Below are 26,945 nucleotides of genomic sequence, written 5' to 3' on the forward strand. Positions count from 1 at the left end.
TTCTCATTGTTTAAGGCATACGCTGACCTAAACTTGATTAATTCAACATATTTTTTGTGTCTAAAAGAAAGTTGTCTCATTGTCAATGTTTATGAGATACGTGGTTACCGTCACTTCTTCTTAATAAGACCTAGATATAAATGACGGTCATGTTTTGCAAACCAACTTTTATTCACATTGAAAATACAAAACTGTCAGATATTGTTTTCGAAAGTTATCTTGAAGTTTCAATTGAATTTGAACTGTACAAAAAATGAATTTGAACTGTAAAAATAATGTGAAAAACATGCCTATGAAAATAAATGTGCCTACCAGAAACGGGGAGAAAGTTACAAATCTCACTGCTACATGTATGTTATGGATGCTTAAGTGTGAAAACTCGCTTAAGTGCGCAAGTAACACAGTATATATATATAGTACCAGAAAATCTGGCAGGATTGCATGCATGATTAATTTGTGCAGAACAGTATAGACTATAGTCGGTTTGGGACTGTTCGTCAATGATTGAATGCATAAATGTATTAATAATTGATAGTAAATATTGTAAACTAAGTGTATATAATATAGTATAGTAAATTAAAATTATGGCACAATCAAAACACATCCTTTTATTTTTCATCTTTACATACTACTATTATAAACAAAGAAAATATAATAATGTTACAAAATAATTAGATACCAGTGTTTGCTATTCAGTATTTATATTCCATTTAAAACTAGTTTGAAGTTAGTGAAATAAGGGATACGCTTTTCATTAGGAAAATGTGTATTATCATAATTAACTATGTCCAAAAGTGTCCGTTTAAAATAGATTTTAACACGCCAAGTTTACTTTACAATAAATATATATTTAAATTCTCGAAAGACAATGTTCAGATCCGTGCCAAAGTTTCTTTTCATAAATTGTTTGTTAAAAAAAAAACAAAAAAAAACCGGGTGATATATTATGTAGACGAAACCGGGTGATTGTGTAGTAACAACATTGACGAAAACGGTTTATTTTAATTTGACATGACCCTTTTCTTTCGTTCCATACACAGAAATACAATTATTGAGATGCTCATAATAACTAAATTTGCAATCTCCGTGTCAATATCTATCTTCCCGTACCTTTCTTTCCGTACAATGTGAACAATTTTACGAGAAATTAAACAATTTCGAGGCAAGGTTCACTCAATTCGTCATTTTGACATGCATTTTGACTTATTTCTCCCTTAATATAGTACGGTTGTAGAAAATATTGCATCTCACAATAGAAAATAGTTGTATATGTATATATATTCTTCGATATCATAAAAAAAATAAAAAAATAAGGAGAAACCTACCTTTCTTTTGTCTATTGGTGTTCCGTCATTGTGCCGGATGTTAGATACCATCGAGTCCGAGCAAATATTGCCGGTGTGGTTTAGACACAGTGTATTATTTTTTTTCATCAAATTAGTGATCATATTATTTTAATGTACCATTATCGAAAAGCCCCTCGTGGTAGTATCAAAGTAAAAAAAAGTGACTATCTATATATTGGATTCCCCAAAAGATTACCATTTATCACTGATATAAACTTTTGAAAAGAATTTTCAATTTTCAACATGCCGACACCTACAAATGGATAGATGGGCGCTTAATGTAGTTCAGTGGCAACTATTACATAAATATGAATGCTAGATGGGCGCTTAATGTAGTACAGCGGCAACTATTACATAAATATGAATGCTCGTGAAAATAATGTTTATGGTATACGTTTATATATGATATGAAAGGTTTCAACTTTTACAAAACCAGAGCTATAAGTCAGTGGATTTAAATTTGGCCTTTTTAATTTTATTTCACTTTATTTGCCTTTTAACTTAATTTGATTCGAGTGTCACTGATAAGTCTTTTGTAGACGAAACACGACGGTCTGGCTCAAAAAACGGCAAAATTTATATCCTGGTATCCATCTATGATGAGTTTTTGTAGATACCTTGTAACAGTATCTTGGCTCCAATCTACTAATATTTGATCTTAGTACTCTTCATTTCAGCGTAAATAAGATATATATATATATATATATATGTTAAAAACCTCCCACATTGTAGACTAGCACAACCTTAATTGGGACACCATGCATTCAGTATTCCTACCGTACCAAAAAAATATTAACTAAAATCATTGATACAAGTCAATATAATTATGATCGTCATACAACCGATAAAAATGAAAACATAACGTTAAAAGTTACGACCGAAGCGCTTTTCTTGATCGACCTTCTTATGGAACGCTCAAAGCTGAATATTTAGGGCCAACAAATAACAGATTAAAACGTTGAAGATGATCGTTCATAATGTACATGAAATGATATATTCTTTAGCCAACACGATTGCAGAAAGTAAGAAGTCGTAGAGCAAAACAGAAAAAAAATCAAATCAAAAGAGATTATACACCGTGTATTGAGCCTTTTTATTGCTTAGAGTTCAGTAGAAAATATATATATACATGCTCAACCTAACTATACTATTTGACCTACTGCGAGTTGTTCAGTTTTACTGTTACTCCTGTTTCTCCTAAAATATGGGTGCTAGAAAAAGCAGCAAGTAAAATGGCCAATATCAGAGCCGTACATATGGTTTTGAAATGAACTCTCTTCTTTTGAGAAATATCTATTTTGTCATCCAATTTTTCACCGCTTACAAATGTCTGTCTGTGGTTTTATTTCAAACATTAACGTTTAAGTATCAGTATGTTTTCAATTCATATTGTTTCGTTTCGTTCCGCTTTTTACAGGTACCCCTCTTTTTGCCCCTTTTCTATTTTTGATATTTTAATCAAAAATTTAAAAAATCAAACTTTCAAGAAATGAAATAATCAAAATTGCACGTAAGGTTTAGTATTTTAAAAGTTTGATCAAATTCCTAAACTCTCAAATTTAAAAACGATATTCAGAATTTTTATGTTTTAATAATTTGGTTAAAATTTAAAAATTTCAAAACTTTTACACAATTTGAAATTTTGATATTTTAAACTTTGATCAAAATTCCAAAAATCTAAAATTTCAAAACTTTTTAAAACTTTGAATTGATAAGTGTTACACGGACCTCATGCGTTTTGGGGAGATTAACGCATGAAAGGTTTTTTTCCTGAAAGATATCACCGCTGTGTAACTGTGAAGGATAAAGAAATGCACAAACGAGGCAACTTTCTAGTGATCAACACCTTATTTAGGATTTGGCGACAGTAACGAACATTTCAATTTGTTGATTCCGTTACAGAAAAAAATAAAAAAATAAAAAAAATTTGTGTTGGTCCACACGGATTAAAAATATGCAGATTTTTTAATATTAATAAATAGGGAATAAATTCCACAACGGCTTGCCATAGTCGACAGCCGATCGTGCACCCTCTTATTGAAAATGCGTGATATACCCAAGCGCCTGTGCATTTTAACTGGAATAGTTACTGTATATGTTTACCAAAGTTAGTAAACATTATCAAGGAATATTGTATATTTAAATATACAATTCCTTGACATTATATGTACACCGTTTACTAAATCTGAACGGATGTATCCTTGGGACACAATAGTAAATCGATTCATTGAGATTGTGTAAACATCCTAGATGTTATCTGAAAATGGCTTATAAAGTCGATAATCGAGGTTAAAATATTAACAATACGGTAATTAAATGAAAATATACAGAAAATGAGAAAAAACGATGTTTTAAACAATTAGTATTCAGTTCAGGTGCACTGGAATATTTGCGCTGGAATAAATAGAAATCCTACTTCCCCTACACGATACAATGGACTAGCTAAATGACTGAAGGTTGACCTGACCGCATTTATATGTAAACAAGTTCAGCATCATGGCCACGTTGTTGAGCAGGGATGTGCAAGATATAGAGGTAGGACTGCATTGACAATACACATTTCTATATTGCTATATAAAATTCTTTCGTTATTAAGCGTTCATTTGCACGCACTGACTTCATAATTCATGCATTAATCTCTTGGACAAAACTGACCCAGATAATGGACATATGATATAGATATCTGTGTTTGCATAATCATAAAATGATTTGGATAATGTTATCGAAACCGATTGAAACAGCATCCCATGAATACAGAACTTTGAACAAAAGTTTTCATGCTATATAATGGACTAGCCCTGTGAAGAATATATTATTTCTTAAATTAACCTCTCAATATCAATTTTTTGAAATCTGTCATATGAATTGATCCATAATGACGGATCAAAAACTTTTTACAAAAAAAAAGGGGGCACTGACTACTTTAATAGGGGTGGATTTCAGTTATGCTTCAGTGATTTTCTACTTAACATAACATTTTTTCCCACAAAGTAGGGGAAAAGGGGGGGGAGGGGGGAGCTGCCTTTGATCCTGTTTCAATGGCTATACTTTTGAATTTGCAAAGATTGATATGTTTTACTTTGACACAGCTACAGTTCACCTTTAATACAGCTTTCAACCACAGGCACTTGCATATATAATACAGATATTTTTTTTTTTTTTTTTTGTTGATTAAAATATTCAATTTTCTATACTTATAATACATAAACATGATAAATATCACTTCTGTGCATTTCTCACCTAGTTTCGAGTGATTTAAACGAGTCAGATAAAATACACAATTTTACTATCCATACTACGAAACAAAAAGGCAACTAACTAACAGCAACAAACGACAACCACTGAATTACTGTACAGCTAGGCTCCTGACTTGGGACAGGCAAATTCATACCATGCAAATAGAATGTTACGCTACGCTAGTGGATGTCCGGCTGACCAGTAGAAATTTGTCGCTAAAAATCACTGATTGCATTCCAATCTCCGTTTGTTTACAAAACAATTTACCATTCGTCTCAACTCGGTCGATTACGTACCCTCATCTAAGGATAGAAGGAGAGAAGCGGATTTTACCAAGGATTGCCGAATGAACAATTTACCTGTGAAATTAATTACACGGTACTGATCAAGTTAATTTGATCAAGTTAATTAAAATCTCGGGTGAGCATCCTTCACAACAATATAAAATGTGGAAATTTTTGGAAGGAGTTAAACCGCCGGACAAAAAAAATAAAATAAGTGAAAATCAAAAGGAAGATCGAAATAAAGTAATACCAAAAATCATGGGAAAAAGATCGTGAATGGTTGAATTATATAGTAGATTGGAATTTAATGAACTGTACAACATGTGAAAATTTGGAATATTTCTAGACATGATGCAGCGCTTCAGACGACCCAGTCAGGCACCCTATGGTCATCGTGAGGATTGAGATGACGCGGAAGACAATGTTGATATTTTATCTGTTCTCTATCTTGATTTTGATCAAGAAAATACTTGAGATTATCAAAGACTTTATCAAAATCAGAATCAAGACTATCCCTTTGTTCCTGTGTAACTTATGAAAGCATCAAAATAAAATTAAACATCTATCATTTATATTAGTGTTTGTCAAATGAATGTCATTTTTGCAGGACCAGTAGATTTGGAGCTGGACCAGTAGAGTTTTCAGTCCACTGGTCTGGCTGGCCAGTACACAAAAAAGCTTAAATTCATCTTCTGTACAAATGTATCTATATGCATCTGTAGCAACTAATCAAACCTAGTTAAACATGTTAAAAATGCTTTAAAGTTCATGCAATATAATTGCAACATACTTTAGTATGTTTCATTTGTCTGTTTGACTTGGCAGTTTGCATTGGCAGATTATTCTTGAAAATACAAAAGTGAGTTGAAGTAATTGTTGCATCCTGGACAGTGGTCAAAAATGCAATTGATATGGTTTTCTATGCTGATCAATCTGGTATTGCATGTTTGAGTATATGGCTTGGTTCAATGTCTCTAAAGCAACTCTTTCTACTCTTGCTATGACTCAAAATATTTTTGTATTTGTGCATTTCACGTTTTTCTCCATTTCTTTTGCTTTTACAAGTAAATTAAATATTTTTCTTCCAAGTTATGAACCTATAGCTATATTACACAAATTAACTCTTACATAACCATTGTTAAATGCTCAGTTTTTCTTGCATTTTTGTCTCTTTGTTTTTAATTCCCAATTGTTAAATTTAATGAAATCAACACTGCTTTTGAACATGTTGAAACCCCAGAACCTAAATAAAATTGTAAGGGACTGATATTTACCATGTTTTATACTGTAATTTTTATATACCAGGTATCTCAACATAGGATAAGGATAACAATTACAGAGGCAGATTTAGGGGGAGGGGGTGGCGGCTTCCCCCTTCTTTTCTGGGAGCCCCCCCCCCCCCCATTACTGGGAAAAATTTGGTTGATTATATAGGGAATCACTGGAGTTGGCCACTCTTAGGCAGTCAGTGGGCCCCAGCCCCCCACTAATGAAAATTTATGGTTCTGTCACTGAAATATACTAGAGTTGTCATGTCATAATAAAAGTAATTTCTGCACTGTTTTAAAATTTAAAGTAGAACAACATCGTTACTTTAACTTGTTTAGACATTAATTATATGCATGACATTTGTAAGACAGTAGACATGGTAGAACTAAATTTAGAACAATAAAGTTGGTCAAAATGTATATCATTGTATATGCATGCTAGTTTCTGAAAACTACACCTAAGCTACATTAGTATTGTTCAATTTCTAATGGAACGAACATGTTAGAAAATTGTCTTAAAATTATCAAATCTCCAATTTCAAGTCCATAGATTTTTCTTAAAACTATATGTTGTTGATACATCTATTTCCATTTTACTTTAAAATCTGTTCAACTGTTTTCAATTCTGCTGATTACATCCCACCAGTGCAACCATAACCTTTGACATTGATTGGAAGTCCCTGGTTATATCCTTAAAATGTGTTTTGTGTACATATTTATGTACTGAGGTCCATTACATATATTGTTGTTATTAGACATATTAAGTACAACATCATTAATTTAACATGTTAGACATTTATAACATGTAGGTATATATATATATACATGATATATATGACAAATTATTATTCCATTGGACTAAATTTAGGACAATTATGTTAGTTGGTCAAATATGTTTACTGAATTGCTGTAAAAATGGTATATCTACTAACGTAGCTATATATAACTACATAATTTTATTGAAGGCAAACATGTTCAAAATTGAATATGGTGATGGACAGTTACATGAATCATTGTAATTTTTTGTCCTTTTGAAATTAACTTTATATTAAAGAAATGAAGAATTTAACTTTTATCATTTTGTTAATGACATGAATGAAGAACATCTGTACGATATTATAACTTCAATGTCATGAATATGGTAATGTAAAAGTAAATAGCTAGTAAAAAATGGTGGACATCAAGTCATTAATCCATCATTTATCAGAGAAATGAGATTTATACTTTTTTTCCCTTTGAGGTACCATTATCATGATTATCATGATAATAAAAACATATTCTTTGTAACAAATTAAAAAGTTTGAAATACACAACTGTGTTCCTATTCTTAAATTTCTAGAATTCTATATACTGTACACACAATTAAATTTATAATTCCTCATTTACGCAGTGCGCATGGTGCGAGGGACATTTCAATAGGGCATATATCCTAGCCAGTAATTATAAAAAAAAATCCCACCTGCCTAAAATATTAATATAGTGATACAGTGATATAGTGATATAGTGATTAAAAATCTAATATTTTATGTTCCAGAACATATTAGCTCTGAATCCTAAAATTCATCAAAATGCCAATCTGGTACCTAGTGCTTCAACCAAGAAGAACAAGCAACACTGGAAAAGGAACCAGGAAAAAGGATGTAACGTAAGTCACAATAATATGATATATTAGTGTAAACTAACATTTAATTGTATACCAACAGTCATGACAGTCTTGATGGATGATGTTAACCTAGTACAAATGTTCATGTACTGTAAACCAACTAGTTTTCAAGAGTGATTTAATTAGGCAACTTTCACAAGTAGAAAAATATCGCAAATATGTAAAACTTGGGTTTTAGTTTAAACATATTTATTTAAGGGGATTGGGAAACAAGTTTTGCGACTTATATTAATCCCTTTCCACTTTTCGGGTGCAATTGCTGCCTTGTAGCGGCATTAGCCTGCTCTTTTTCGAAATCTACAAGGGTGTCTTTTACGTGCAAGAGATGTGGCTCTCTCTTAACACGGGTCAGACATTTATCGCCCCCTTGGGTTTTCCTTACCATTCTTACTTAACAACATCAGGTAAAGGAGTAGGTCTGGTAAGGGTCGATTTTGGCCTCAAATTTCAAGTTCATCTAACGAAAGATTTTAGACAGTTTTTAAACACTTAAGTGTCTATTTCAATTGATTCAATTAGTTTGTGTGAAAGATTTTAACTGATTTAGTCATTAAAAACGCACCGATTCAAGCTTAAATATGAAACATATATCAAATATGCAAAAAAACGTAACTTTTCAGCTGGTTTTTGTCAAAAATGAAAGTGGCCACAACTTTGTTCATCCTTAACTTTATATATATTATGTATTATCATCAAATACAACTTAAATTTCAATAATATGAATGAACATGAATGCAGTCCCTTTCATTTTTATAAACAGAAACCGTCTAAAATTTAACTAAAATGCTAAATTTTTTAAGATTTCAGTAATTTAGCATGACTTAATGATGCTTAAGTACCAGGTATATGTGCATAGTTTTGTCAAACAGCCCATGTTTATGTAGCAGAAGCATTCTACTCTCCAATAAATAGCTTAAAGATTACATTTTCACATTTTTGTAAAGCTGCTATATTTTGGGGCCGAAAAGGGGTCTTACTGAACCTTCTCCTTTGAGAATTGCAAAATCAAATGACCATTGAATGGGCTAAATGGGAAATAAAGCATCCTCAAAAATAATTATTTTACAGTATTTAAAAGTTTGTTAGCAGAACATCCTTTCTGAATGTTCCTCTTTGAGAGATTGCAGGCTTAGAATTTTAATTTTGTTTAATTACATCATGTAACATCAACAAATCATAATAATAGAAAATATACCTAATAATGATTCCAAAGTTACTTACATATACTATAAATAGTAGAGAATTTCGAAATGTTGAAGGAAACGAACTTTGCATATAATTATGCGTTTTTATGCCCCACCTACGATAGTAGAGGGGCATTATGTTTTCTGGTCTGTGCCTCCGTTCGTCCGTCCGTCTGTCTGTGCCTCCGTTCGTCCGTCCGTCTGTCTGTGCCTCCGTTCGTCCGTCCGTCTGTCTGTGCCTCCGTTCGTCCGTCCGGTTAAAGATTTTGGTCGAGGTAGTTTTTGATGAAGCTGAAGTCCAATCAACTTGAAACTTAATACACATGTTCCCCGTGATATGATCTTTCTAATTTTAATGCCAAATTATAGTTTTGACCCCAATTTCATGGTCCACTGAACATAGAAAATGATAGTGCAAAGTTCAGGTTAAAGTTTTTGGTCAAGGTAGTTTTTGATGAAGTTAAAGTTACATCAACATGATCAACTTGAAACTTAGTACACATGTTCCCTATGATATGATCTTTCTAATTTTAATTCCAAATTAAAGTTTTGACCCCAATTTCACGGTCCACTGAACATAGAAAATGATAGTGGGAGTGGGGAATCCGTGTACTATGGACACATTCTTGTTAGAATTAAAAACTATACTTTTATTGACGATAAGTAGATGTAGGAAAATTTGTGAGTTCAAAACATAAGACACATATGAGAATTGAAGCCATTTTTTAATTTGTTGAGGCAATCATTTATAAAAGAACAAAAAAAAAACCAATTGTTTTATAAATTAAAGCTTTATAAACATTATTAAAATATTGTATTTACTTTAATATACACTGATTGAAAGATGTATGTTTTGATGTTGCAGAGTTGTGAAACAAATTTGGAGAAGAACTTTGAAGATATAAAACATACAACATTGAGTGAAAGAGGTGCATTAAAAGAAGCATCTAGGTATGTTACAGTAATAACACAAAAGCAAATCTATATAACAGTACAAAATAAGATTATTAATAAATGTAGGATAAAAGTCAATGAGACAGGTTATCAATATTGTTATCTTCCAAATGCACCCATATCAACTTTGAAGCTTTGGGGTTGAACTGAGGAAGTTTTTGACTGATGCAAAAATTCAATTGCAGTTTGTGACCGTTCATACCTGAGCATACATAAGATAATCTTCTGTTTTAAGATCACCACAGTAAAGGATTATACATGTACTTAATATTTTTCAGTATTTACTGAATTGTCTTCATTTAAAAAGAATTTTGAAAGAAATCCAATTGGAAATACATTTCACAGAGCTCCAGATAAGGATTCACAAATTGGGGTTTTTACCCACCATTTTCTTATATAATTGGGTGATAAAGTTTTTTTATTGCATTATCAATTCCAGTTCACCCCTCATGTTAATATCAAATTGGGTTTTTCACCACCAAGCTCCTTAATGTATTGGGTTTTTTCATCAACACAATATTGAATATTTAGGCAATATCAACCCCAGATTTTTTTCCATCTTAAATGTGTTTCTTTCTTTGTTTAGCTGTTTTATTTGGTTTAGGGTTATTTGCTAGCTGTTTTATTTGGTTTATTCACTGAGGAGCAATAGTAGGTTCAAGTTGTGTCCCGTTTTAAACTTTCTGCCAGTTTTGTGTTTTCTCACAAAAATGGATATGTGTATTCACAGGCACACGTCATGTACCTTTATATAATAAATTCTGAGACCAGTGACAGTGCCTGTATATGTGTATTCATAAATTAACCGTAAAATGAAATAAAAATAGTATAAGAACTCTAATTATACATGAATGTTTAAGTTTTATTCAATTTACATAAATCTACTGGTTTAGTTGTCTTTTACTAGAACTTTAGGTTTCTGGTGCTTTATCATGTTTATCATGTCATAATTGATTTGGCCTTTCACTTTTTCCAACTGTTTTTTTTTTTTGACGAAAACCTGATGTTTGATTGCAATGTTCTTTTTAAGGTATGCATACACGCCCGTGCGTTCGAGGACGCTTCCTAATAAAACTGGTTGGGTCTTGTTATCGTCAGAACTTTCCCTCAGCTTTTCAAAAGAAGCAGAAAACATGCTTCTATTCAATATTTTTATCGGACATACACTTTTGTTTGAATTCAATGTATGTTATGATAAATCCCGAGCAATTCGAAACAAATATGACTTCATGACACATGCTAATGGATAAACGCCGAGAAGATTGAAATGTTTTAAAAAACATGTGTACTTATTAAGCAATGGAAAACTCCAACAGGGACCCATTTAAGCTACTTGATGCAGGGATTTATTTTTAGGACGAAAGGAAATTTCCAATTATGAATATTATAAAAAAAGATTTACGCAACGACTGTAAACAGATAAGGGTAAATAACGTAAACTGTAGCCAATAAAAGGGTTGAGAACTAATGTTTTTGGCATATAATTGGGTTTCCCTTTGAATTAATTGGGTTATTGAACCCAACAATGGGCAATTGCATTGGGTTTTTTATTATTTGTATAGCGGGATCACGCAAATACGCAGCTTATCTGGAGCTCTGATTTCATGCAAAACTTTTAAATAACCTATTAAAATTAACCAGTTTTGTTGGACACAGATATAGATTGTGCTAGCAAAGCATGGTCTTTTTTCTAATTTCAATTCTTTGCTTTCAGTTGAACGTTTTATTCATAATTATTTATTGTTATTTATGTATATATTTGTAAACCACGTAAACCAGCAGACTATTTTTTTTTAGTATTTTCAGTTTATTGTGTGATTTTTAAAATGCACTACGATACAGTACATTAAGCCATATTATTAGAGGCTTCCATCATTATTTAAGGTAGATCATAAGAATATATTTTTTGAAACAGAATATTCTTCTTTTTTTTTTTAAATAAAATAAATCTTTTATTGCACATTTCTCTGAGACAGAATATTCTTATAATTTGCCAAAATGAAGATTTTACTATGCTTTTTTGAAAATTTAATATAAAGTATGGGTCACCGTTCTATTTTTCAAGCTATGAGTCGTTGAAAATTGCCAAAACTTGGTTAGTTTGTACATGAAAAAACACATTAGTGTGCATTAAAAAAGTTATATGAGATAGAATTTTGAAATAAATTGTGAGAAGAAAGGTTTCATAATATATTTTAAGAAAATAAAAAGAAAACATGGTGTCACAGAACTTGTTTTCTTGCTACAGTATAAATTATGTTCTAAAAGAGTTATCTCCCCCTTAAATGGCTCATTTGATAAAAATGATTTTAGAAACAAAAAAAATGATATTTGTTAAAATATTTTGTATAATACAATTAATAAATTTCTTTATATAGAAAAACAGTCTAACCATCAAATTGCAAATCTCTCTCCAAATTTGCAGATTTAGGCAAATAACTAGACTGATTTTCTACTGTGGTTGTACAATCCAAGATGGTGGTATACCATGAATCTATCTTAAGGTTGTACAGTTATCGTGGTTATGGAGTAAGAAAATGTAAAAGACATATGTACATGATGTATAACCTTTGTAAATTTCTTTTCCATGCATTTAAATGTAGAGCAGACTTGTTAGTAACTAATACTTAATATAGATCATTATTCTTCTAGGATGTATTCATTTATCAGTTATTGTACTGCATATACATGTATAATATATATATACTGCGCTATAGGCTTTGCTCATTGTTGAAGACTGTATGGTGACCTATAGTTGTTATTTTCTGTATCATTTTGGTCTCTTGTGGAGAGTTGTCTCATTGACAATAATACTACATCTTTTTTATATTTACAGATGTTTGAAATGTGCTGATGCACCATGTCAGAAGAGTTGCCCAACCCAGCTTGATGTCAAATCTTTCATAACCAGTATTTCTAACAAGGTAGGGTATAGGTCTTATTTTTACTTGTACAAATGAAGAAAAAATTTTATATCAAGTCTGTAAGTCAGTTTGTCTTTTCTTTTTTTTTTTCTTTTTTTTTTTCTTTTTTTTTTAGCTTAGACTGGAATTGAACTTAAAATCACATGAAATTAGTTGCACACTTTTCTATGACATTCACAAATGATTGCTTACTCTGATTACATGTCTTTGTCACAAATAATTGACTTGATAATTGATAAATTGAACATTGTTTTGTCTTTTGAGTGTAGTATAAAGAGTAAAATATCTATAGTTTGTATTTAATTTGATCATGGATGAATTATCTTAATAACCATAATAACAATTGAACTGTGAGGTACATTTTGTATATGTAGTGTTAGCAATATTTAATACTTTCGCAGAATTATTATGGATCTGCTAAATACATATTTTCTGACAACCCTCTGGGCTTGACCTGTGGTATGGTATGTCCTACATCTGACCTTTGTGTAGGAGGATGTAATTTATATGCCTCAGAAGAAGGTCCCATTAATATTGGGGGACTACAACAGTTTGCTACAGAGGTAAGTCATGATTTTTATAGTTGACCTTTGATCTTTGTTTAACTATCAACGTTGAGTACAGTAGTGTCTATCACAAGAAAGCTAAGTGGGAAAATGGGGATGAAATCTTTGATATTATTTTGCATGTGATTTTCAATGTTAAAGATACTGTAAGAGGTTGTGGTTGAACTAGTATTCCTCTTCTTTTAAAATTGATTGTTAGTCTACTAATAAAATGTACATTAGAGAAAGTAAAATGAAACTCAGCATAAAAAATACACTTCACTCAAAAAATAAAATAAAACACACCACAGAAATAGAAGTGCAAACTAGATGAATAAGCTAGAATGTACCAAAGCTAGAATGAAAGCAAGCTTACAGTAAATAACAGGCTTACATGGTGTCATGAAGATAATAAAAAAATATAATTTTGTTTTAGGTGTTTAAGCAAATGAAAATACCTCAGATAAGAGATCCATCACTACCTCCAGTTGACCAACTTCCTGAGAGTTATCAGGCTAAGATAGCTTTGATTGGTTGTGGACCAGCCAGTATTAGCTGTGCTACCTTCCTAGCTAGACTTGGATACACCAATGTGACCATTTTTGAGAAACAGGAATATATAGGTGGACTTAGGTAGGAAATACTTATATAGGCCATCTGAAAATGAAAATTCTGGTTCAGGCATTGGAATGCCTTTGAATTTTCTATTAATAACTTTCTTGACATCAACAACAATGATATTTAACACTACATTTATTTCCTTGTATACATTTAGTATAAAAGAGGCAGAAATCATGTAAGTTGTAGGATAGGTAACACTGAGGGCAAAAGATAAAAAGACAAAGAAAATTCAATTTACATTTGACTTCTATTTTCAGGCACAAAGTGCTTTCATAGTTATCTTATATCTGGTAGTGGTTTGTTGTCTTTAGATATATAGTGATATTTGAAAGTCTGCTCAAGCCAATTACCCCTTTGAGAGAGGACTCCTGGGGTTGAAGTCATAAAACTTTGCTCAGTGCTTGGAGCACAAAAATCATGCTAGAAACATGAAATCCAACATTTTGATTGGTTGATTTTCCAGTACGAGTACAAAAAACGGGCTCGAAAGTTTTATGACCGCAAGGCCTGTGCTCAGATCATTTATAGTTGTTCCTCTTTTGGTTTTTTAACAACTAAAAATAAAAGCAGGTTTTCTTTCCTGTAGGTTAAGCTTTATCAAATCTGTGGACTTTAAAGTCTGTCAGAGTTATTGCCCTTTGACTGACTAGTGTAAAGACAGTTATATTTGTATATTATTATTAGTTTTGTTGATATAATTTATGATACTGCCAGACACTCAGTACCTTTAAGGTTTAGCTTGTATGGTTACTTTAACACAATGACACTACCATTAGTGTAATTTATGAGTATTTGCCATTTTTCAGCTCTTCAGAAATTCCACAATATAGATTACCATATAGTGTGGTTGACTTTGAAGTGCAATTGATGAAAGATTTGGGAGTTAAGGTAATTTATTTGGTGTGAATAACTTACAGATTATTATTGATAAAGGAAGGTGTGGGGATAACATCAATGGGACAACAATTGAAATTTTATTGTTTTTGTCTTTGAAGTAAAAACAAAACTGGGGGTTAAAATCATCCTTTCTGTTTTGAGAAATAAAAGCTTTTTATCTATTAATTTGTTCATTTGGTTTCAATTTCAAGGATAATATGCATTCACAAAGTAACTACATTAAAACCCCAACAAAAACATTATGCTATTACACTGTACACTTCCATCCTCATTGTCAAAATAAATTAGAACAATCTTTATACATGGAAACAGGATTTTATGTGTTTCTGAATTTTAGTTTTTAATTTTTAGATTGTGAATGGTAAATCATTGGACACAAATGATATAACCATACAGAAGTTAAAAAATGAAGGTTATGAAGCTGTTTTCCTTGGCATCGGTAAAATATTTAAATCTCATATCATATACAATATTCTTTCTCATTACAATTTTCACAACATATTTTTATTGTTTGATAATGCTTTGTTCTTGACATCAGGAATCCTTTTGTTGACAAAATGTATATGGATTTCTCTAAGAAGGAGGTTTTATACAATAGATTATATTCAACCAAAAACATTTCAATGCTATGCAATATTTGTTCCTTTTCTATGAACTGGTTATGGTTTTTAACAAGAGTATACTACAGAAAATGTGTTATTACAGGTTTACCTGATCCTAAGAAGATACCCATCTTTGAAGGCCTTACAGAGGATATGGGATTCTACACATCAAAAGATTATCTACCAAAAGTAACATCAAGTAGCAAAGCAGGTTAGTACAACAACTTGTGATATTCTTATATTCATGTTCCGTTTGTACTTTTGATAAAAGGAGATGTGGGGTATATGTTACTAAGTCACTTTATTAAAGTTCAATTTGGTTTTTGATACTATTTATACCCCCGCTTTAAAAAAGGGGGGGTATACTGTTTTACCTCCCTCTGTCTGTCAGTCCGTCCGTCAGTCCGTCCGTCCGTCCATCAGTCCGTCCGTCAGTCAGTCCGTCCCACAAAACTTTCGTCACATTTTTCTCAGGAACTACACATCCACCCTTTCTGTAATTTGGTATCAACATTTATATATGTCAGCCATACCGTGTGATGCGTTTTCAGATTCATCACTTGACAACTTCCTGTTTACCGAACACTTGTATGATTTTACACATGATAGCCAAATTGAAAATTTTCGTCACATTTTTCTCAGGAACTACAATACAAGGATTTCTGAAATTTGGTTTCAGGATTTATATAAGTCAGCTTTACCGTGTGATGCGTTTTCAAATTCATCACTCGACAACTTCCTGTTTACCGAACACTTGCATATTTTTACACTATTAATATTATCCACTTGCGGCGGGGGTATCATCAGTGAGCAGTAGCTCGCAGTTTCACTTGTTTTTTGGGCATAGACATAGAGGTGTAGAAAATTTAAGCACATTTTCATCGATTTTTATTTGCTTTCTATACTAATGCTCACCGTGTTGAAAGAAATTCATTACATAACATTTCAGTGCACAGCATTATTTTTTTCTCGATTTTTAGTTAAAATTTAACAAGCCAAAGTTGTATACAAAATTTTACAAAAATCTGACATTTACTGTACCTTGACCTAAAATATACATAAAAAACAAACTTTGTTAATCAATTATGCAAGTTTTTCTGATAAAATATTACAGGTATGTGTGCCTGTAAATCCCAGCTTCCTCAGATGTATGGTAAAGTAATAGTTCTAGGAGCAGGAGATACAGCCTTTGACTGTGCTACCTCAGCCTTGAGATGTGGAGCTAAGAGGGTGTATGTTGTCTTCAGGAAAGGATTTACTAATATCAGGGCTGTTCCTGAAGAGGTAGGCTACTAGATAAATGCTGGGAAAGTATGGAATTTGTGTTCGATTGCTTTCATCTATGTCAATAAACAAATTTATGAACTTTAAGAAAGTCTAGTCAAAGTAGAATTAGGAAAATGGAAATAAATCTAGTCAGTTGAATATTTCTGTGCCATCTAAAGTTCACACTATAAATGTTTATAGATTGAATATTCCTATTTTAATGTACTTTGCAATCATTAGAACATATGAATTAGGACCAAAGTAAGATCTACTTACAATGAGCAGCACTTAAAATAGTGATATAAAGTTATTTGCAATATGAGAAGACAATACTTGAAATTATAAAATGAGACAACAACACAGCAATAAACACACAAATAACAAACACCAAATATTTTTTTAGCATTTTTTAGCTTTTATTTATAGAGATGAAGATTAAGTTCTTGTGGCATGTATTTTGGAATGATTTCAAATGATAATGTTTTCAGATGGAACTTGCCAGGGAAGAGAAGTGTGAATTCTTGCCTTTTATGTCCCCAAGAAAAGTGATGTCTAAAAATGGTAAAGTATCAGGTATGGAGTTTGTAAGAACAGAACTAGATGATGATGGTAACTGGATAGAAGATGAGGAGGAGATTATCAGGATTAAAGCAGATTATATCATATCTGCATTTGGATCAGGATTAACTGATTCTAAAGGTTAGATTAAAATTTGCCTTGTATGATGAGTGTGTTAGTTTCAGTTTTTGATCATTTTATTGTCAAATACAACATTGATAACCATTCCTATAGGTTACATCTCAAATAGGATGCCTATTTTGTAAATAATCTTTCATATACAATTCTTCAATTTATTTGTCGTTAATCTTCACTTATTTTTTTTTCTTGTGGTGTACATGTTTTTATGAGTTTTTAAGTGAAAAAAATGTATGGCAGAAATTTGCTGTTGGTACGTAAAAGCACATAAGTTTTGTGGTCTCAATTTTTGACAAGGTTTCTTCATTATAAAACAAATAAATGTTTTTCTTTAAGTTGTTGAAGCTATGAAACCAGTAAAGTTGAACAGATGGGGCTTACCAGAGGTGAACAATGAAACTATGCAGTGCAGTGAACCATGGATATTCTGTGGAGGAGATATAGCAGGTGTGGCACAGACAACTGTAGAATCTGTTAATGATGGAAAAACAGCTTCATGGTATATCCATAAATATTTACAGGTATGATTAAACTGTAGAAAGTTTTGAAAAGTATTGATTATTCCTGTTTATGAAGCTTCTAAAACATTTGTATCAATTGTTGATCATTTACAAAGTTCACTGCTTAAGTCAATGCTAGAGTCCGTAAGGCTTATTAGGAAGGCAATGTCTTTCAATATGATTATATTATTACTTCCCAGAAATGTACATAAAACAAAAGGGCTGCAGTATTTGTGTCATACCAACACATTTAATTTAATTTGATAATTTTATAAAATATGATACAACTAACAATAGAAGACTATATTTGTGTGACACAGACAGTAACCTAACAACAACATGAACAGATACATTATTTAGAGGACATATACAGTCTTCAGTGTATAGACAAGTGGCTATACCATATATCTTGACAAAAGAGCAGTTTGAAATTGATAATAAGGAAAAAAGATGTATACTAGGAACACAAAAATTACTTGATTAATTTTAAAACTAAAATATTATTTATGACTTCAAAGTTGAAAATACTGCTGGAACTCTATTGAAAGAAGTGTCAACTATCATGTTATATTATACAATTTATGTGTCTGCTTTATAAATAAGAAACATCAATTTCTGATTTCAGTCACTTCATGGAATACCTATACCATCCACGCCAAGCCTACCAACATTTTTCACTCCTATTGATCTTGTAGACATCAGTGTGGAAATGTGTGGATTGAAATTTCCTAATCCATTTGGACTAGCCAGTGCTCCACCAACCACCAGCAGTCCTATGATTCGTAGGGCATTTGAAGCTGGTTGGGGATTTGCTTTGACTAAGACTTATTCTTTAGATAAGGTAAGTTATATGTCTATTCCAATAGATTTTAAACTGTTATTTTACCAAAGAAAAGAATTTGCACATGAATATAATTGCTAGCACTCATGGTTAAAATTTCATGTAAATTTTGAAATAATTGAAGAGGGGTATCAATTTTTTGGGGGATTATGATAATGTCAGTTGTAGACCTTTTGATTTTAAATGAATGAAGTTGGATGAATTTGGTTTTGAACAGATGAGTGTAATCACAAAACAACAACAAACCAAGAAAATTAAATAACTTGTATCCAAATTTTCAAGGCTTAAGGCTAAATATAGTTGAAATTATATATATATTTATTGGATTTAACATTACTTTGCTAAGTTTTTACGAGTTGTCCAAATTGTACAATATAAAGAATTTAACTTATGTTCTGTCTTTTCAGATCATACTTTTCAATTCTTGTTTAAAAATACAATTCAAGTGATGATAGAGGGATGCATATCCAGTCAAGGTCGTTAAACACTTCCAGTTACCGTAATACTTAAAGAAATAGAATTTTTTTCTTGTTCTTTGCAAAGTTGAATATCAAGAATTCTATCAACTTGATGGATTAGTATGGTTTTTTACATTATTTAAAATAGTATCGATGAAAGACTTTGTGGTATATTTCTTGTTTTTTTTTAAATTACAGGACATAGTGACCAATGTATCCCCTCGAATAGTTAGAGGTACTACATCAGGACAGTTGTTTGGACCAGGTCAGGGTGCCTTCCTCAATATAGAGTTAATCAGTGAGAAAACTGCAGCATACTGGTGTAACAGTGTTACAGAACTGAAAAGGGATTTCCCTGAAAAGGTACGTTGCATTTCAGAGTTCTTACTATAGCATAGATTTTTAATGCATATTCTATCAAAAACAAATGTCTGAAAGAACTCAATGTGAGATAGCTATATACCTGATGCAGTAAAATTTAGCAACAAGATAACAGACAATTGCTGTTGTTATTTATAATTTGACATTATGGTATATTTCTTACTGTTCCTATTTGAAGATAATTTGATCTTAGTTATCTCCCTTAGTATGCTAACTATTGATAAGACTAAAGCTGTTTATAACTCTTCTTTTTTAGCATTAAAATAACTCAGAAGATTTAAAATCAAATTCAATTTTTATATTGGTTTCAAGGCATGTACTTTATTTTTTATCACAATTACAACCTAGGGAAAAGTATATGGCAATTATACAGTTTTGGAGTTATTACATGTATCTTTTTTTAAGTAGAAAAAAATATTTCCAAAATAATGAAAATGTGATTTACATGCAATTATTGGTGATTTCTACTGAAGATTTATAATTTTAGACAACTTTATTGTTACATTCACCGTCTTAAAAATTTGTTTCTCATTTGAAAACTCTTTTTTTTTGTGTATCTAGATTTTGATTGCCAGTATAATGTGTAGCTACAGTAAAGAGGACTGGACAGAACTAGCTAAGATGTCAGAGGTATATAGTAGTTTTAATGATGTTTAATATAATCCATCCTGACTATATATATATATATATTTATATATAAACGAGTCTAAATTGAAAACTACGTTCAAACCTAAGATTGTGTTGGATAAAAGCCGTAATTTTTATACCTGTGCATGTAAAACAAATTTCGTTGTAGAAGGGTCTAAAAACAGCACAAACAACATTTTCCAAAAGACCAAAAAAGTGAAAAAGTATATTTAAACAAAATGCATTTGACTAACAGGTCGAACAACTGATGTTCTTAAACCAAATCTCTATAATAGAGGAAATAAAGTTATATATATATACTCGTCTAAACATCAACCTAACAATGTTAGATCTGTAAATTTGCTATCGCAAATTGTTTGTTCTTCCCTTGGATTCGAACCCATGCTACTGAGATATCGTGACACCAAATCGCCTGCACTGTAGCCCTCCCGCTAGACCACACGACCACCTGGGCTTATATAACTTTATTTCCTCTATTATAGAGATTTGGTGTACATGAAATATATAAATCAGAAAATTACAAAAAACAAAGAATTAAAGTCACTGTTTAAAGTTAATATGAGAAAAAAATTAGCACAGTCTATAATATCGATAACGGTCACATCTTCTAGATTGTTTACAATATTGAATATTCATTTTATCATATTCATGTATTTTATTATATTTTGTTTATAGAAAGCTGGTGCTGATGCTTTGGAGTTGAATCTATCATGTCCACATGGTATGGGAGAGAGAGGAATGGGACTGGCTTGTGGACAGGTAAGATTTGTGTTGTATGGGAGAGAGAGGAATGGGACTGGCTTGTGGACAGGTAAGATTTGTGTTGTATGGGAGAGAGAGGAATGGGACTGGCTTGTGGACAGGTAAGATTTGTGTTGTATGGGAGAGAGAGGAATGGGACTGGCTTGTGGACAGGTAAGATTTGTGTTGCAAGAAATGACAAAGAGGGATCATTAAATGTCATTTCCTTGTCTGCATTATCTGTTGTCTGTGTCATATATACACATCACAGTTTTGTAAATCTGAAATATGGCTAGATTTATACTTATCAGAAATAATTAATAAATACTTGAAATTGTGCACCTACTCTACAATAGAGTTGAAAATGAAACATTTTAACTTGTTTTTTTTAATTTTTTTGTATAAATCAGTGTATTGTTGTAGTATTTGTCACCCCCCTTACAATCCCTTTTCCCCCTAAAAAAATAAAAAATATTAAAAATATGGATGAAATTAGATATTTATTATTAACTGAAATATAAAAGCAAAGAAAAGGACATAAGAATTCATTTAATTATTATTTTGAAATATTTTGCTTATGAATTTTACAAAATATAAGGTGTCAAAATTAAGATTCTTTTTTTTTCTTCAGGATCCAGAGTTAGTTCGTAATATATGTCGATGGGTTAGGGAAGCTGTGAAGATTCCATTCTTTGCTAAGTTGACACCAAATGTTACCAAAATTACTGATATTGCAAAGGCTGCTCATGAAGGTATAAAGATATACATGTATAATAAAAACACTTGACAGTTGTTATGAACCTTTAGTGACCTTAATTGTCTATAGTTGGGTTGCTATCTATTGAAATATACTCCACATCTCATGTCACATGTTTTTCCATTTCAAAGAATGCTTACAGTAACTAAGCATTAAGTAAGCACTTATCCTGCTGAAATGAAATGATGGCGTCTTACACTCTTTATATAGGTTATAAAAAAAGAAGATGTGGTATGAATGCCAATGAGACAAATCTCCACAAGAGATTAAAATGACACAGAAATTAACAACTATAGGTCATGGTAAGGCCTTCAACAATGAGCAAAGCCCAAACCGCATAGTCAGCTATAATAAGCCCCAAAATGACAATGTAAAACAATTCAAACGAGAAAACTAACAGCCTAATTTATATATAAAAATTAACAAAAACAAAAGAAACGACAACTACTGAATACTTTACTTCCGAGATATATCATACAGTAACCTCATAAACATCACAGGCAAACACTCTGATCATGACTATCTACATAGAATAATAGAAAATTAAATCTGATATATTTGAATATTCATCTTTAAGTATAGCAGTTACTATTGGAAAAATAGTTTTCAGTCTGGGTTTGACTGATATGATAATGTTGAAATTTATTGCTTTCAAAGCTTATATTTGATTTTCATTTTCATCCAAACTAGTTTGTATACTAAAGAGTAAAGAGTAGAGCAAAAAATGAAAGACTTTTATTACACATGTTCAAATTGATGGTAAAAGTATAGATGTAAATATTATATATATCTTACCTTTATAAAGGTCATGCTGATGGAGTTACAGCCACCAACACTGTATCTGGTTTAATGGGGTTGAAAGGAAACGGAGCAGCATGGCCAAGTATTGGTAAAGAGAAGAGAACTACATATGGTGGTGTATCTGGTAATGCTATCAGACCTATAGCTTTGCGTGCTGTTACTGCTGTGGCCAAAGCTATCCCAGGATTCCCTATTCTAGCCACAGGAGGTATTGACTCAGCTGAGGCTGGGTTGCAGTTTCTACAAGGAGGTGCATCAGTGTTACAGGTAAAAAACGATTATATGTCTGAAAGCTGATAAAAGGATTGTTCTAGTAATTTTTCAAGATCTTCAGATAAACTCTTTAGGTGAAGATTGAATAGAAAGATTTACATATTATTCAAGTATTAAAATGAAAACAAAATTATTAACAAATTCAGATGTCCATCTTTTAAGCTGTCTATCTATGTCACTAACGAATGTAATTCTTTTTTTGTTGTTGGAAACTTCTACCTAACAAAAACAAAATAAATCTACAATTTTACAAATTTATTCACTTTGGAGTTATATCAAGATTAAATGTTTGCTTGAATATTTCATGATTGAGTCTGTTGTAAGGTTGGTGGTAATTTTTCTGTTTATATTTATTTATTTCTAGGTGTGTAGTGCTATTCAGAATCAGGACTTCACCTTGATAGATGATTACATTACTGGATTGAAGACACTTCTCTATCTGAATAGTATTGATGAGTTACATGACTGGGACGGACAGAGTCCTCCAACAATAAAACATCAACTAGGAAAACCTGTACCTAAATTAGCAGATATTCTAGGAAAGGTTGGTATTCCTCAACAGTTTGCAAAATATTTAAAGAAAAACTGAACCAGATTTATCTATTAGAAAGATTCTGTTTTGTGGATAAATTTTGCTTACATTGACACTACAAACGATTACAAATATTAATATACCAATTCCCTTTCCCGATTTATCAAGATAAAGCATAACAGATTCAGATTCAGTATTTTATTATAGTATCACTATCAACCAACTGGAAAGATAGCTAAAAGAAATCATCTTTATTCATTACTGTATAACTTGTCATTTTATTGTCAAGCCTGCAACTTTTGTTGCAGAAAGCTTGACATAGGGATAGTGATCCGGCGGCAGCGGCGGCGTTAGATAACTTCTTAAAAGGTTTATATTTTAGAAGGTGAAAGACCTGGATGCTTCATACTTTGTATATAGATGCCTCATGTTACGAAGTTTCCGTCAGTCACATGTCTAATGTCCTTGACCTCATTTTCATGGTTCAGTGACCACTTGAAAAAAAAGTTCAGAATTTTTGTAATGTTGAATTCTCTCTTATTATAAGTAATAGGATAACTATATTTAGTATGTGCGTACCTTGCAAGGTCCTCATGCCCGTCAGTCAGTTTTCACTTGACCTCGACCTCATTTCATGGATCAGTGAACAAGGTTAAGTTTTGGTGGTCAAGTCCATATCTCAGATACTATAAGCAATAGGGCTAGTATATTTGGTGTATGGAAGGACTGGAAGGTGTACATGTCCAACTGGCAGGTGTCATCTGACCTTGACCTCATTTTCATGGTTCAGTGGTTATAGTTAAGTTTTTATGTTTTGGTCCGTTTTTCTCATACTTTATGCAATAGGTCTACTATATTTGTTGTATGGAATGATTGTAAGGTGTACATGCCTAGCAGGCAGATGTGATCTGACCTTGTCCTCATTTTCATGGTTCAGTGGTCAAAGTTAAGTTTTTAAGTTTTGGTCTTTTTATCTAATATTATATGCCAAAGGTCAACTATATTTGGTGTATGGAAATATATTATGATCTATATGTCAGTCCTGCAGGTTTTATTTGACCATGACCTCAATTGCACGGTTCATTACACAGTGTTAAGTTTTTGTGTTTTGGTCTATTTTTCTATAAGTACTAGGTCAGCTATATTTGTTGTATTGAAGCTTTGTTAGCTGTACATGTCTGCCTGGCATGGTTCATCTGACCTTGACCTCATTTTCATGGTTCATTGGTCTTTGTTTAGCTATCTTGGTTAATGTTAAGTTTATGTGACAGTTGTAATAAAGCTTTATACTTAGGACTATCAGCATAATATCAATGATTAGTAAAGAAGGCGAGACATTTCAGTGTGTGCACTCTTTTAATAGTTTGTGGTTTATAACTTTAGATAGGAAAAAAACAAATCTGCCACAAAATATAACAACTGCATCAGTGAATAAAACTTATAATTTTTTTTTTATCAAGATGATTTATTAAATATATATTTTTTTTTTATTGGGAGATAGGGTTAATATAGGAATCATCATGTCTGTCATTCAGTCCATGTACCTTCTTTGCACAGCTTCACTGCAAGGGGTTGAAACTTAACACAGTTGTAGAACAATCCCTGTTAATGTGGGTAAAGAAATAATATCACAAGTATTTGATTTTGATGAAAACTCATATCTCCTTGTTAGTATTTCGGCATGCAAGCATAATTCTTCTTTTATTTGGGAAAATTTTAAAAGTTCCAACTAGACCATGTTAAAACTAAAAATAAATTGCTGGCTTTCCTAATATTTTTTGGAGTTTTGTCTAAAGCACTAGACATCAAATTGGTGTGGTCTATGTATTATTGTTTATTTTACAGAGCTTACCATCGTTTGGACCATATAAGAAGAAGAAGCAAGAGGTAATAGCAGACCATTTCAAGAAATCAGATCTTTTGAGTGAAGAGAACAAACCAGAATTGTTACGTCCAGCACTGGCACCAAAGAAACCAGTTCTTGCTTTAAAGGTTAGTTTGTAATGGATAAATGTTTGAAAACACTGAATAGTTAAAAGGTGATTATAAAGTGATCATTTATAAATGAAATCCAAAATCTAATCTTTTTATTAGCTCACCTGGCCCGAAGGGCCAAGTTTCGGGCCAAGTGAGCTTTTCTCATCACTTGGCGTCCGGCGTCCGTCGTCCTGCGTCCGTCGTAGTTAACTTTTACAAAAATCTTCTCCTCTGAAACTGTTGGGCCAAATTAATCCAAACTTGGCCATAATCATCATTGGGGTATCTAGTTTAGAAATTGTGTGGCGTGACCCCGCCAACCAACCAAGATGGCCGCCACGGCTAAAAATAGAACATAGGGGTAAAATGCAGTTTTTGGCTTATAACTCAAAAACCAAAGCATTTAGAGCAAATCTGACATGGGGTAAAAATGTTCATCAGGTCAAGATCTATCTGCCCTGAAATTTTCAGATGAATCCGACAACCAGTTGTTGGGTTGCTGCCCCTAAATTGGTAATTTTAAGGAAATTTTGCTGTTTTTGGTTATTATCTTGAATATTATTATAGATAGAGATAAACTGTAAACAGCAATAATGTTCAGCAAAGTAAGATTTACAAATAAGTTAACATGACGGAAATGGTCAAATGACCCCTTTAAGAGTTATTGCCCTTTATAGTCAATTTTTAACCATTTTTTGTAGATCTTAGTTATCTTTTACAAAAATCTTCTCCTCTGAAACTGCTGGGCCAAATTAATCCAAACTTGGCCATAATCATCATTGGGGTATCTAGTTTAGAAATTGTGTGGCGTGACCCCACCAACCAACCAAGATGGCCACCCCGGCTAAAAATAGAACATAGGGGTAAAATGCAGTTTTTGGCTTATAACTCAAAAACCAAAGCATTTAGAGCAAATTTGACGGGGTAAAAATGTTCATCAGGTCAAGATCTATCTGCCCTGAATTTTTCAGGTGAATCGGACAACCTGTTGTTGGGTTGCTGCCCCTAAATTGGTAATTTTAAGGAAATTTTCTCGTTTTTGGTTATTATCTTGAATATTATTATAGATAGAGATAAACTGTAAACAGCAATAATGTTCAGCAAAGTAAGATTTACAAATAAGTTGACATGACCAAAATGGTCAGTTGACCCCTTTAGGAGTTATTTCCCTTTATAGTCAATTTTTAACAATTTTTTGTAAATCTTAGTTATCTTTTACAAAAATCTTCTCCTCTGATAATACGTGGCCAAATTAAACCAAACTTGGCCACAATCATCATTTGGGTATTTAGTTTTAAAAATGTGTGGCGTGACCCGGTCAACTTACCATGATGGCTACTATGGCTAAAAGTAGAACATAGGGGTAAAATTCAGTTTTTGGCTTATAACTCAAAAACCAAAGCATTAAGAGCAAATCTGACATGGGGTAAATGTTCATCAGGTCCAGATCTATCTGCCCTGAATTTTTCAGGTGAATCGGACAACCTGTTGTTGGGTTTTACAAAAATCTTCTCTGAAACTACTAAGCCAAGTTAATTATAGATAAAGA

General features: G+C 32.0%; 1 protein-coding gene across 2 annotated transcripts in view; it reads left to right on the forward strand.

The window, feature by feature from the left end:
- The first annotated feature begins 3,748 nt into the window (after positions 1–3,748).
- LOC139493152 (dihydropyrimidine dehydrogenase [NADP(+)]-like) overlaps positions 3,749–26,945 on the forward strand; it is a 29,197-nt gene continuing 6,000 nt past the window's right edge. Inside the window, exons 1-20 of one of the 2 annotated variants that reach the window (XR_011656932.1) lie at positions 3,749–3,881; positions 7,670–7,780; positions 9,848–9,933; positions 12,773–12,860; positions 13,262–13,423; positions 13,842–14,038; positions 14,833–14,914; positions 15,275–15,362; positions 15,629–15,736; positions 16,640–16,809; positions 17,280–17,490; positions 17,824–18,008; positions 18,613–18,828; positions 19,485–19,649; positions 20,229–20,297; positions 20,991–21,074; positions 21,688–21,808; positions 22,619–22,881; positions 23,252–23,431; positions 25,265–25,512. Coding sequence is in view for 1 of the 2 variants with exons in the window: in XM_071281326.1 (XP_071137427.1) it covers positions 3,843–3,881; positions 7,670–7,780; positions 9,848–9,933; positions 12,773–12,860; positions 13,262–13,423; positions 13,842–14,038; positions 14,833–14,914; positions 15,275–15,362; positions 15,629–15,736; positions 16,640–16,809; positions 17,280–17,490; positions 17,824–18,008; positions 18,613–18,828; positions 19,485–19,649; positions 20,229–20,297; positions 20,991–21,074; positions 21,688–21,808; positions 22,619–22,881; positions 23,252–23,431; positions 25,265–25,411 (2,772 nt within the window). In the remaining variant the exon portion in view is untranslated. The remainder of the gene's footprint in view (positions 3,882–7,669; positions 7,781–9,847; positions 9,934–12,772; positions 12,861–13,261; positions 13,424–13,841; positions 14,039–14,832; positions 14,915–15,274; positions 15,363–15,628; positions 15,737–16,639; positions 16,810–17,279; positions 17,491–17,823; positions 18,009–18,612; positions 18,829–19,484; positions 19,650–20,228; positions 20,298–20,990; positions 21,075–21,687; positions 21,809–22,618; positions 22,882–23,251; positions 23,432–25,264; positions 25,513–26,945) is intronic. The other variant, XM_071281326.1, reaches the window with a different exon arrangement.

Source organism: Mytilus edulis, chromosome 1, assembly GCF_963676685.1.
Source record: "Mytilus edulis chromosome 1, xbMytEdul2.2, whole genome shotgun sequence".
Lineage (NCBI taxonomy): Eukaryota > Metazoa > Mollusca > Bivalvia > Mytilida > Mytilidae > Mytilus > Mytilus edulis.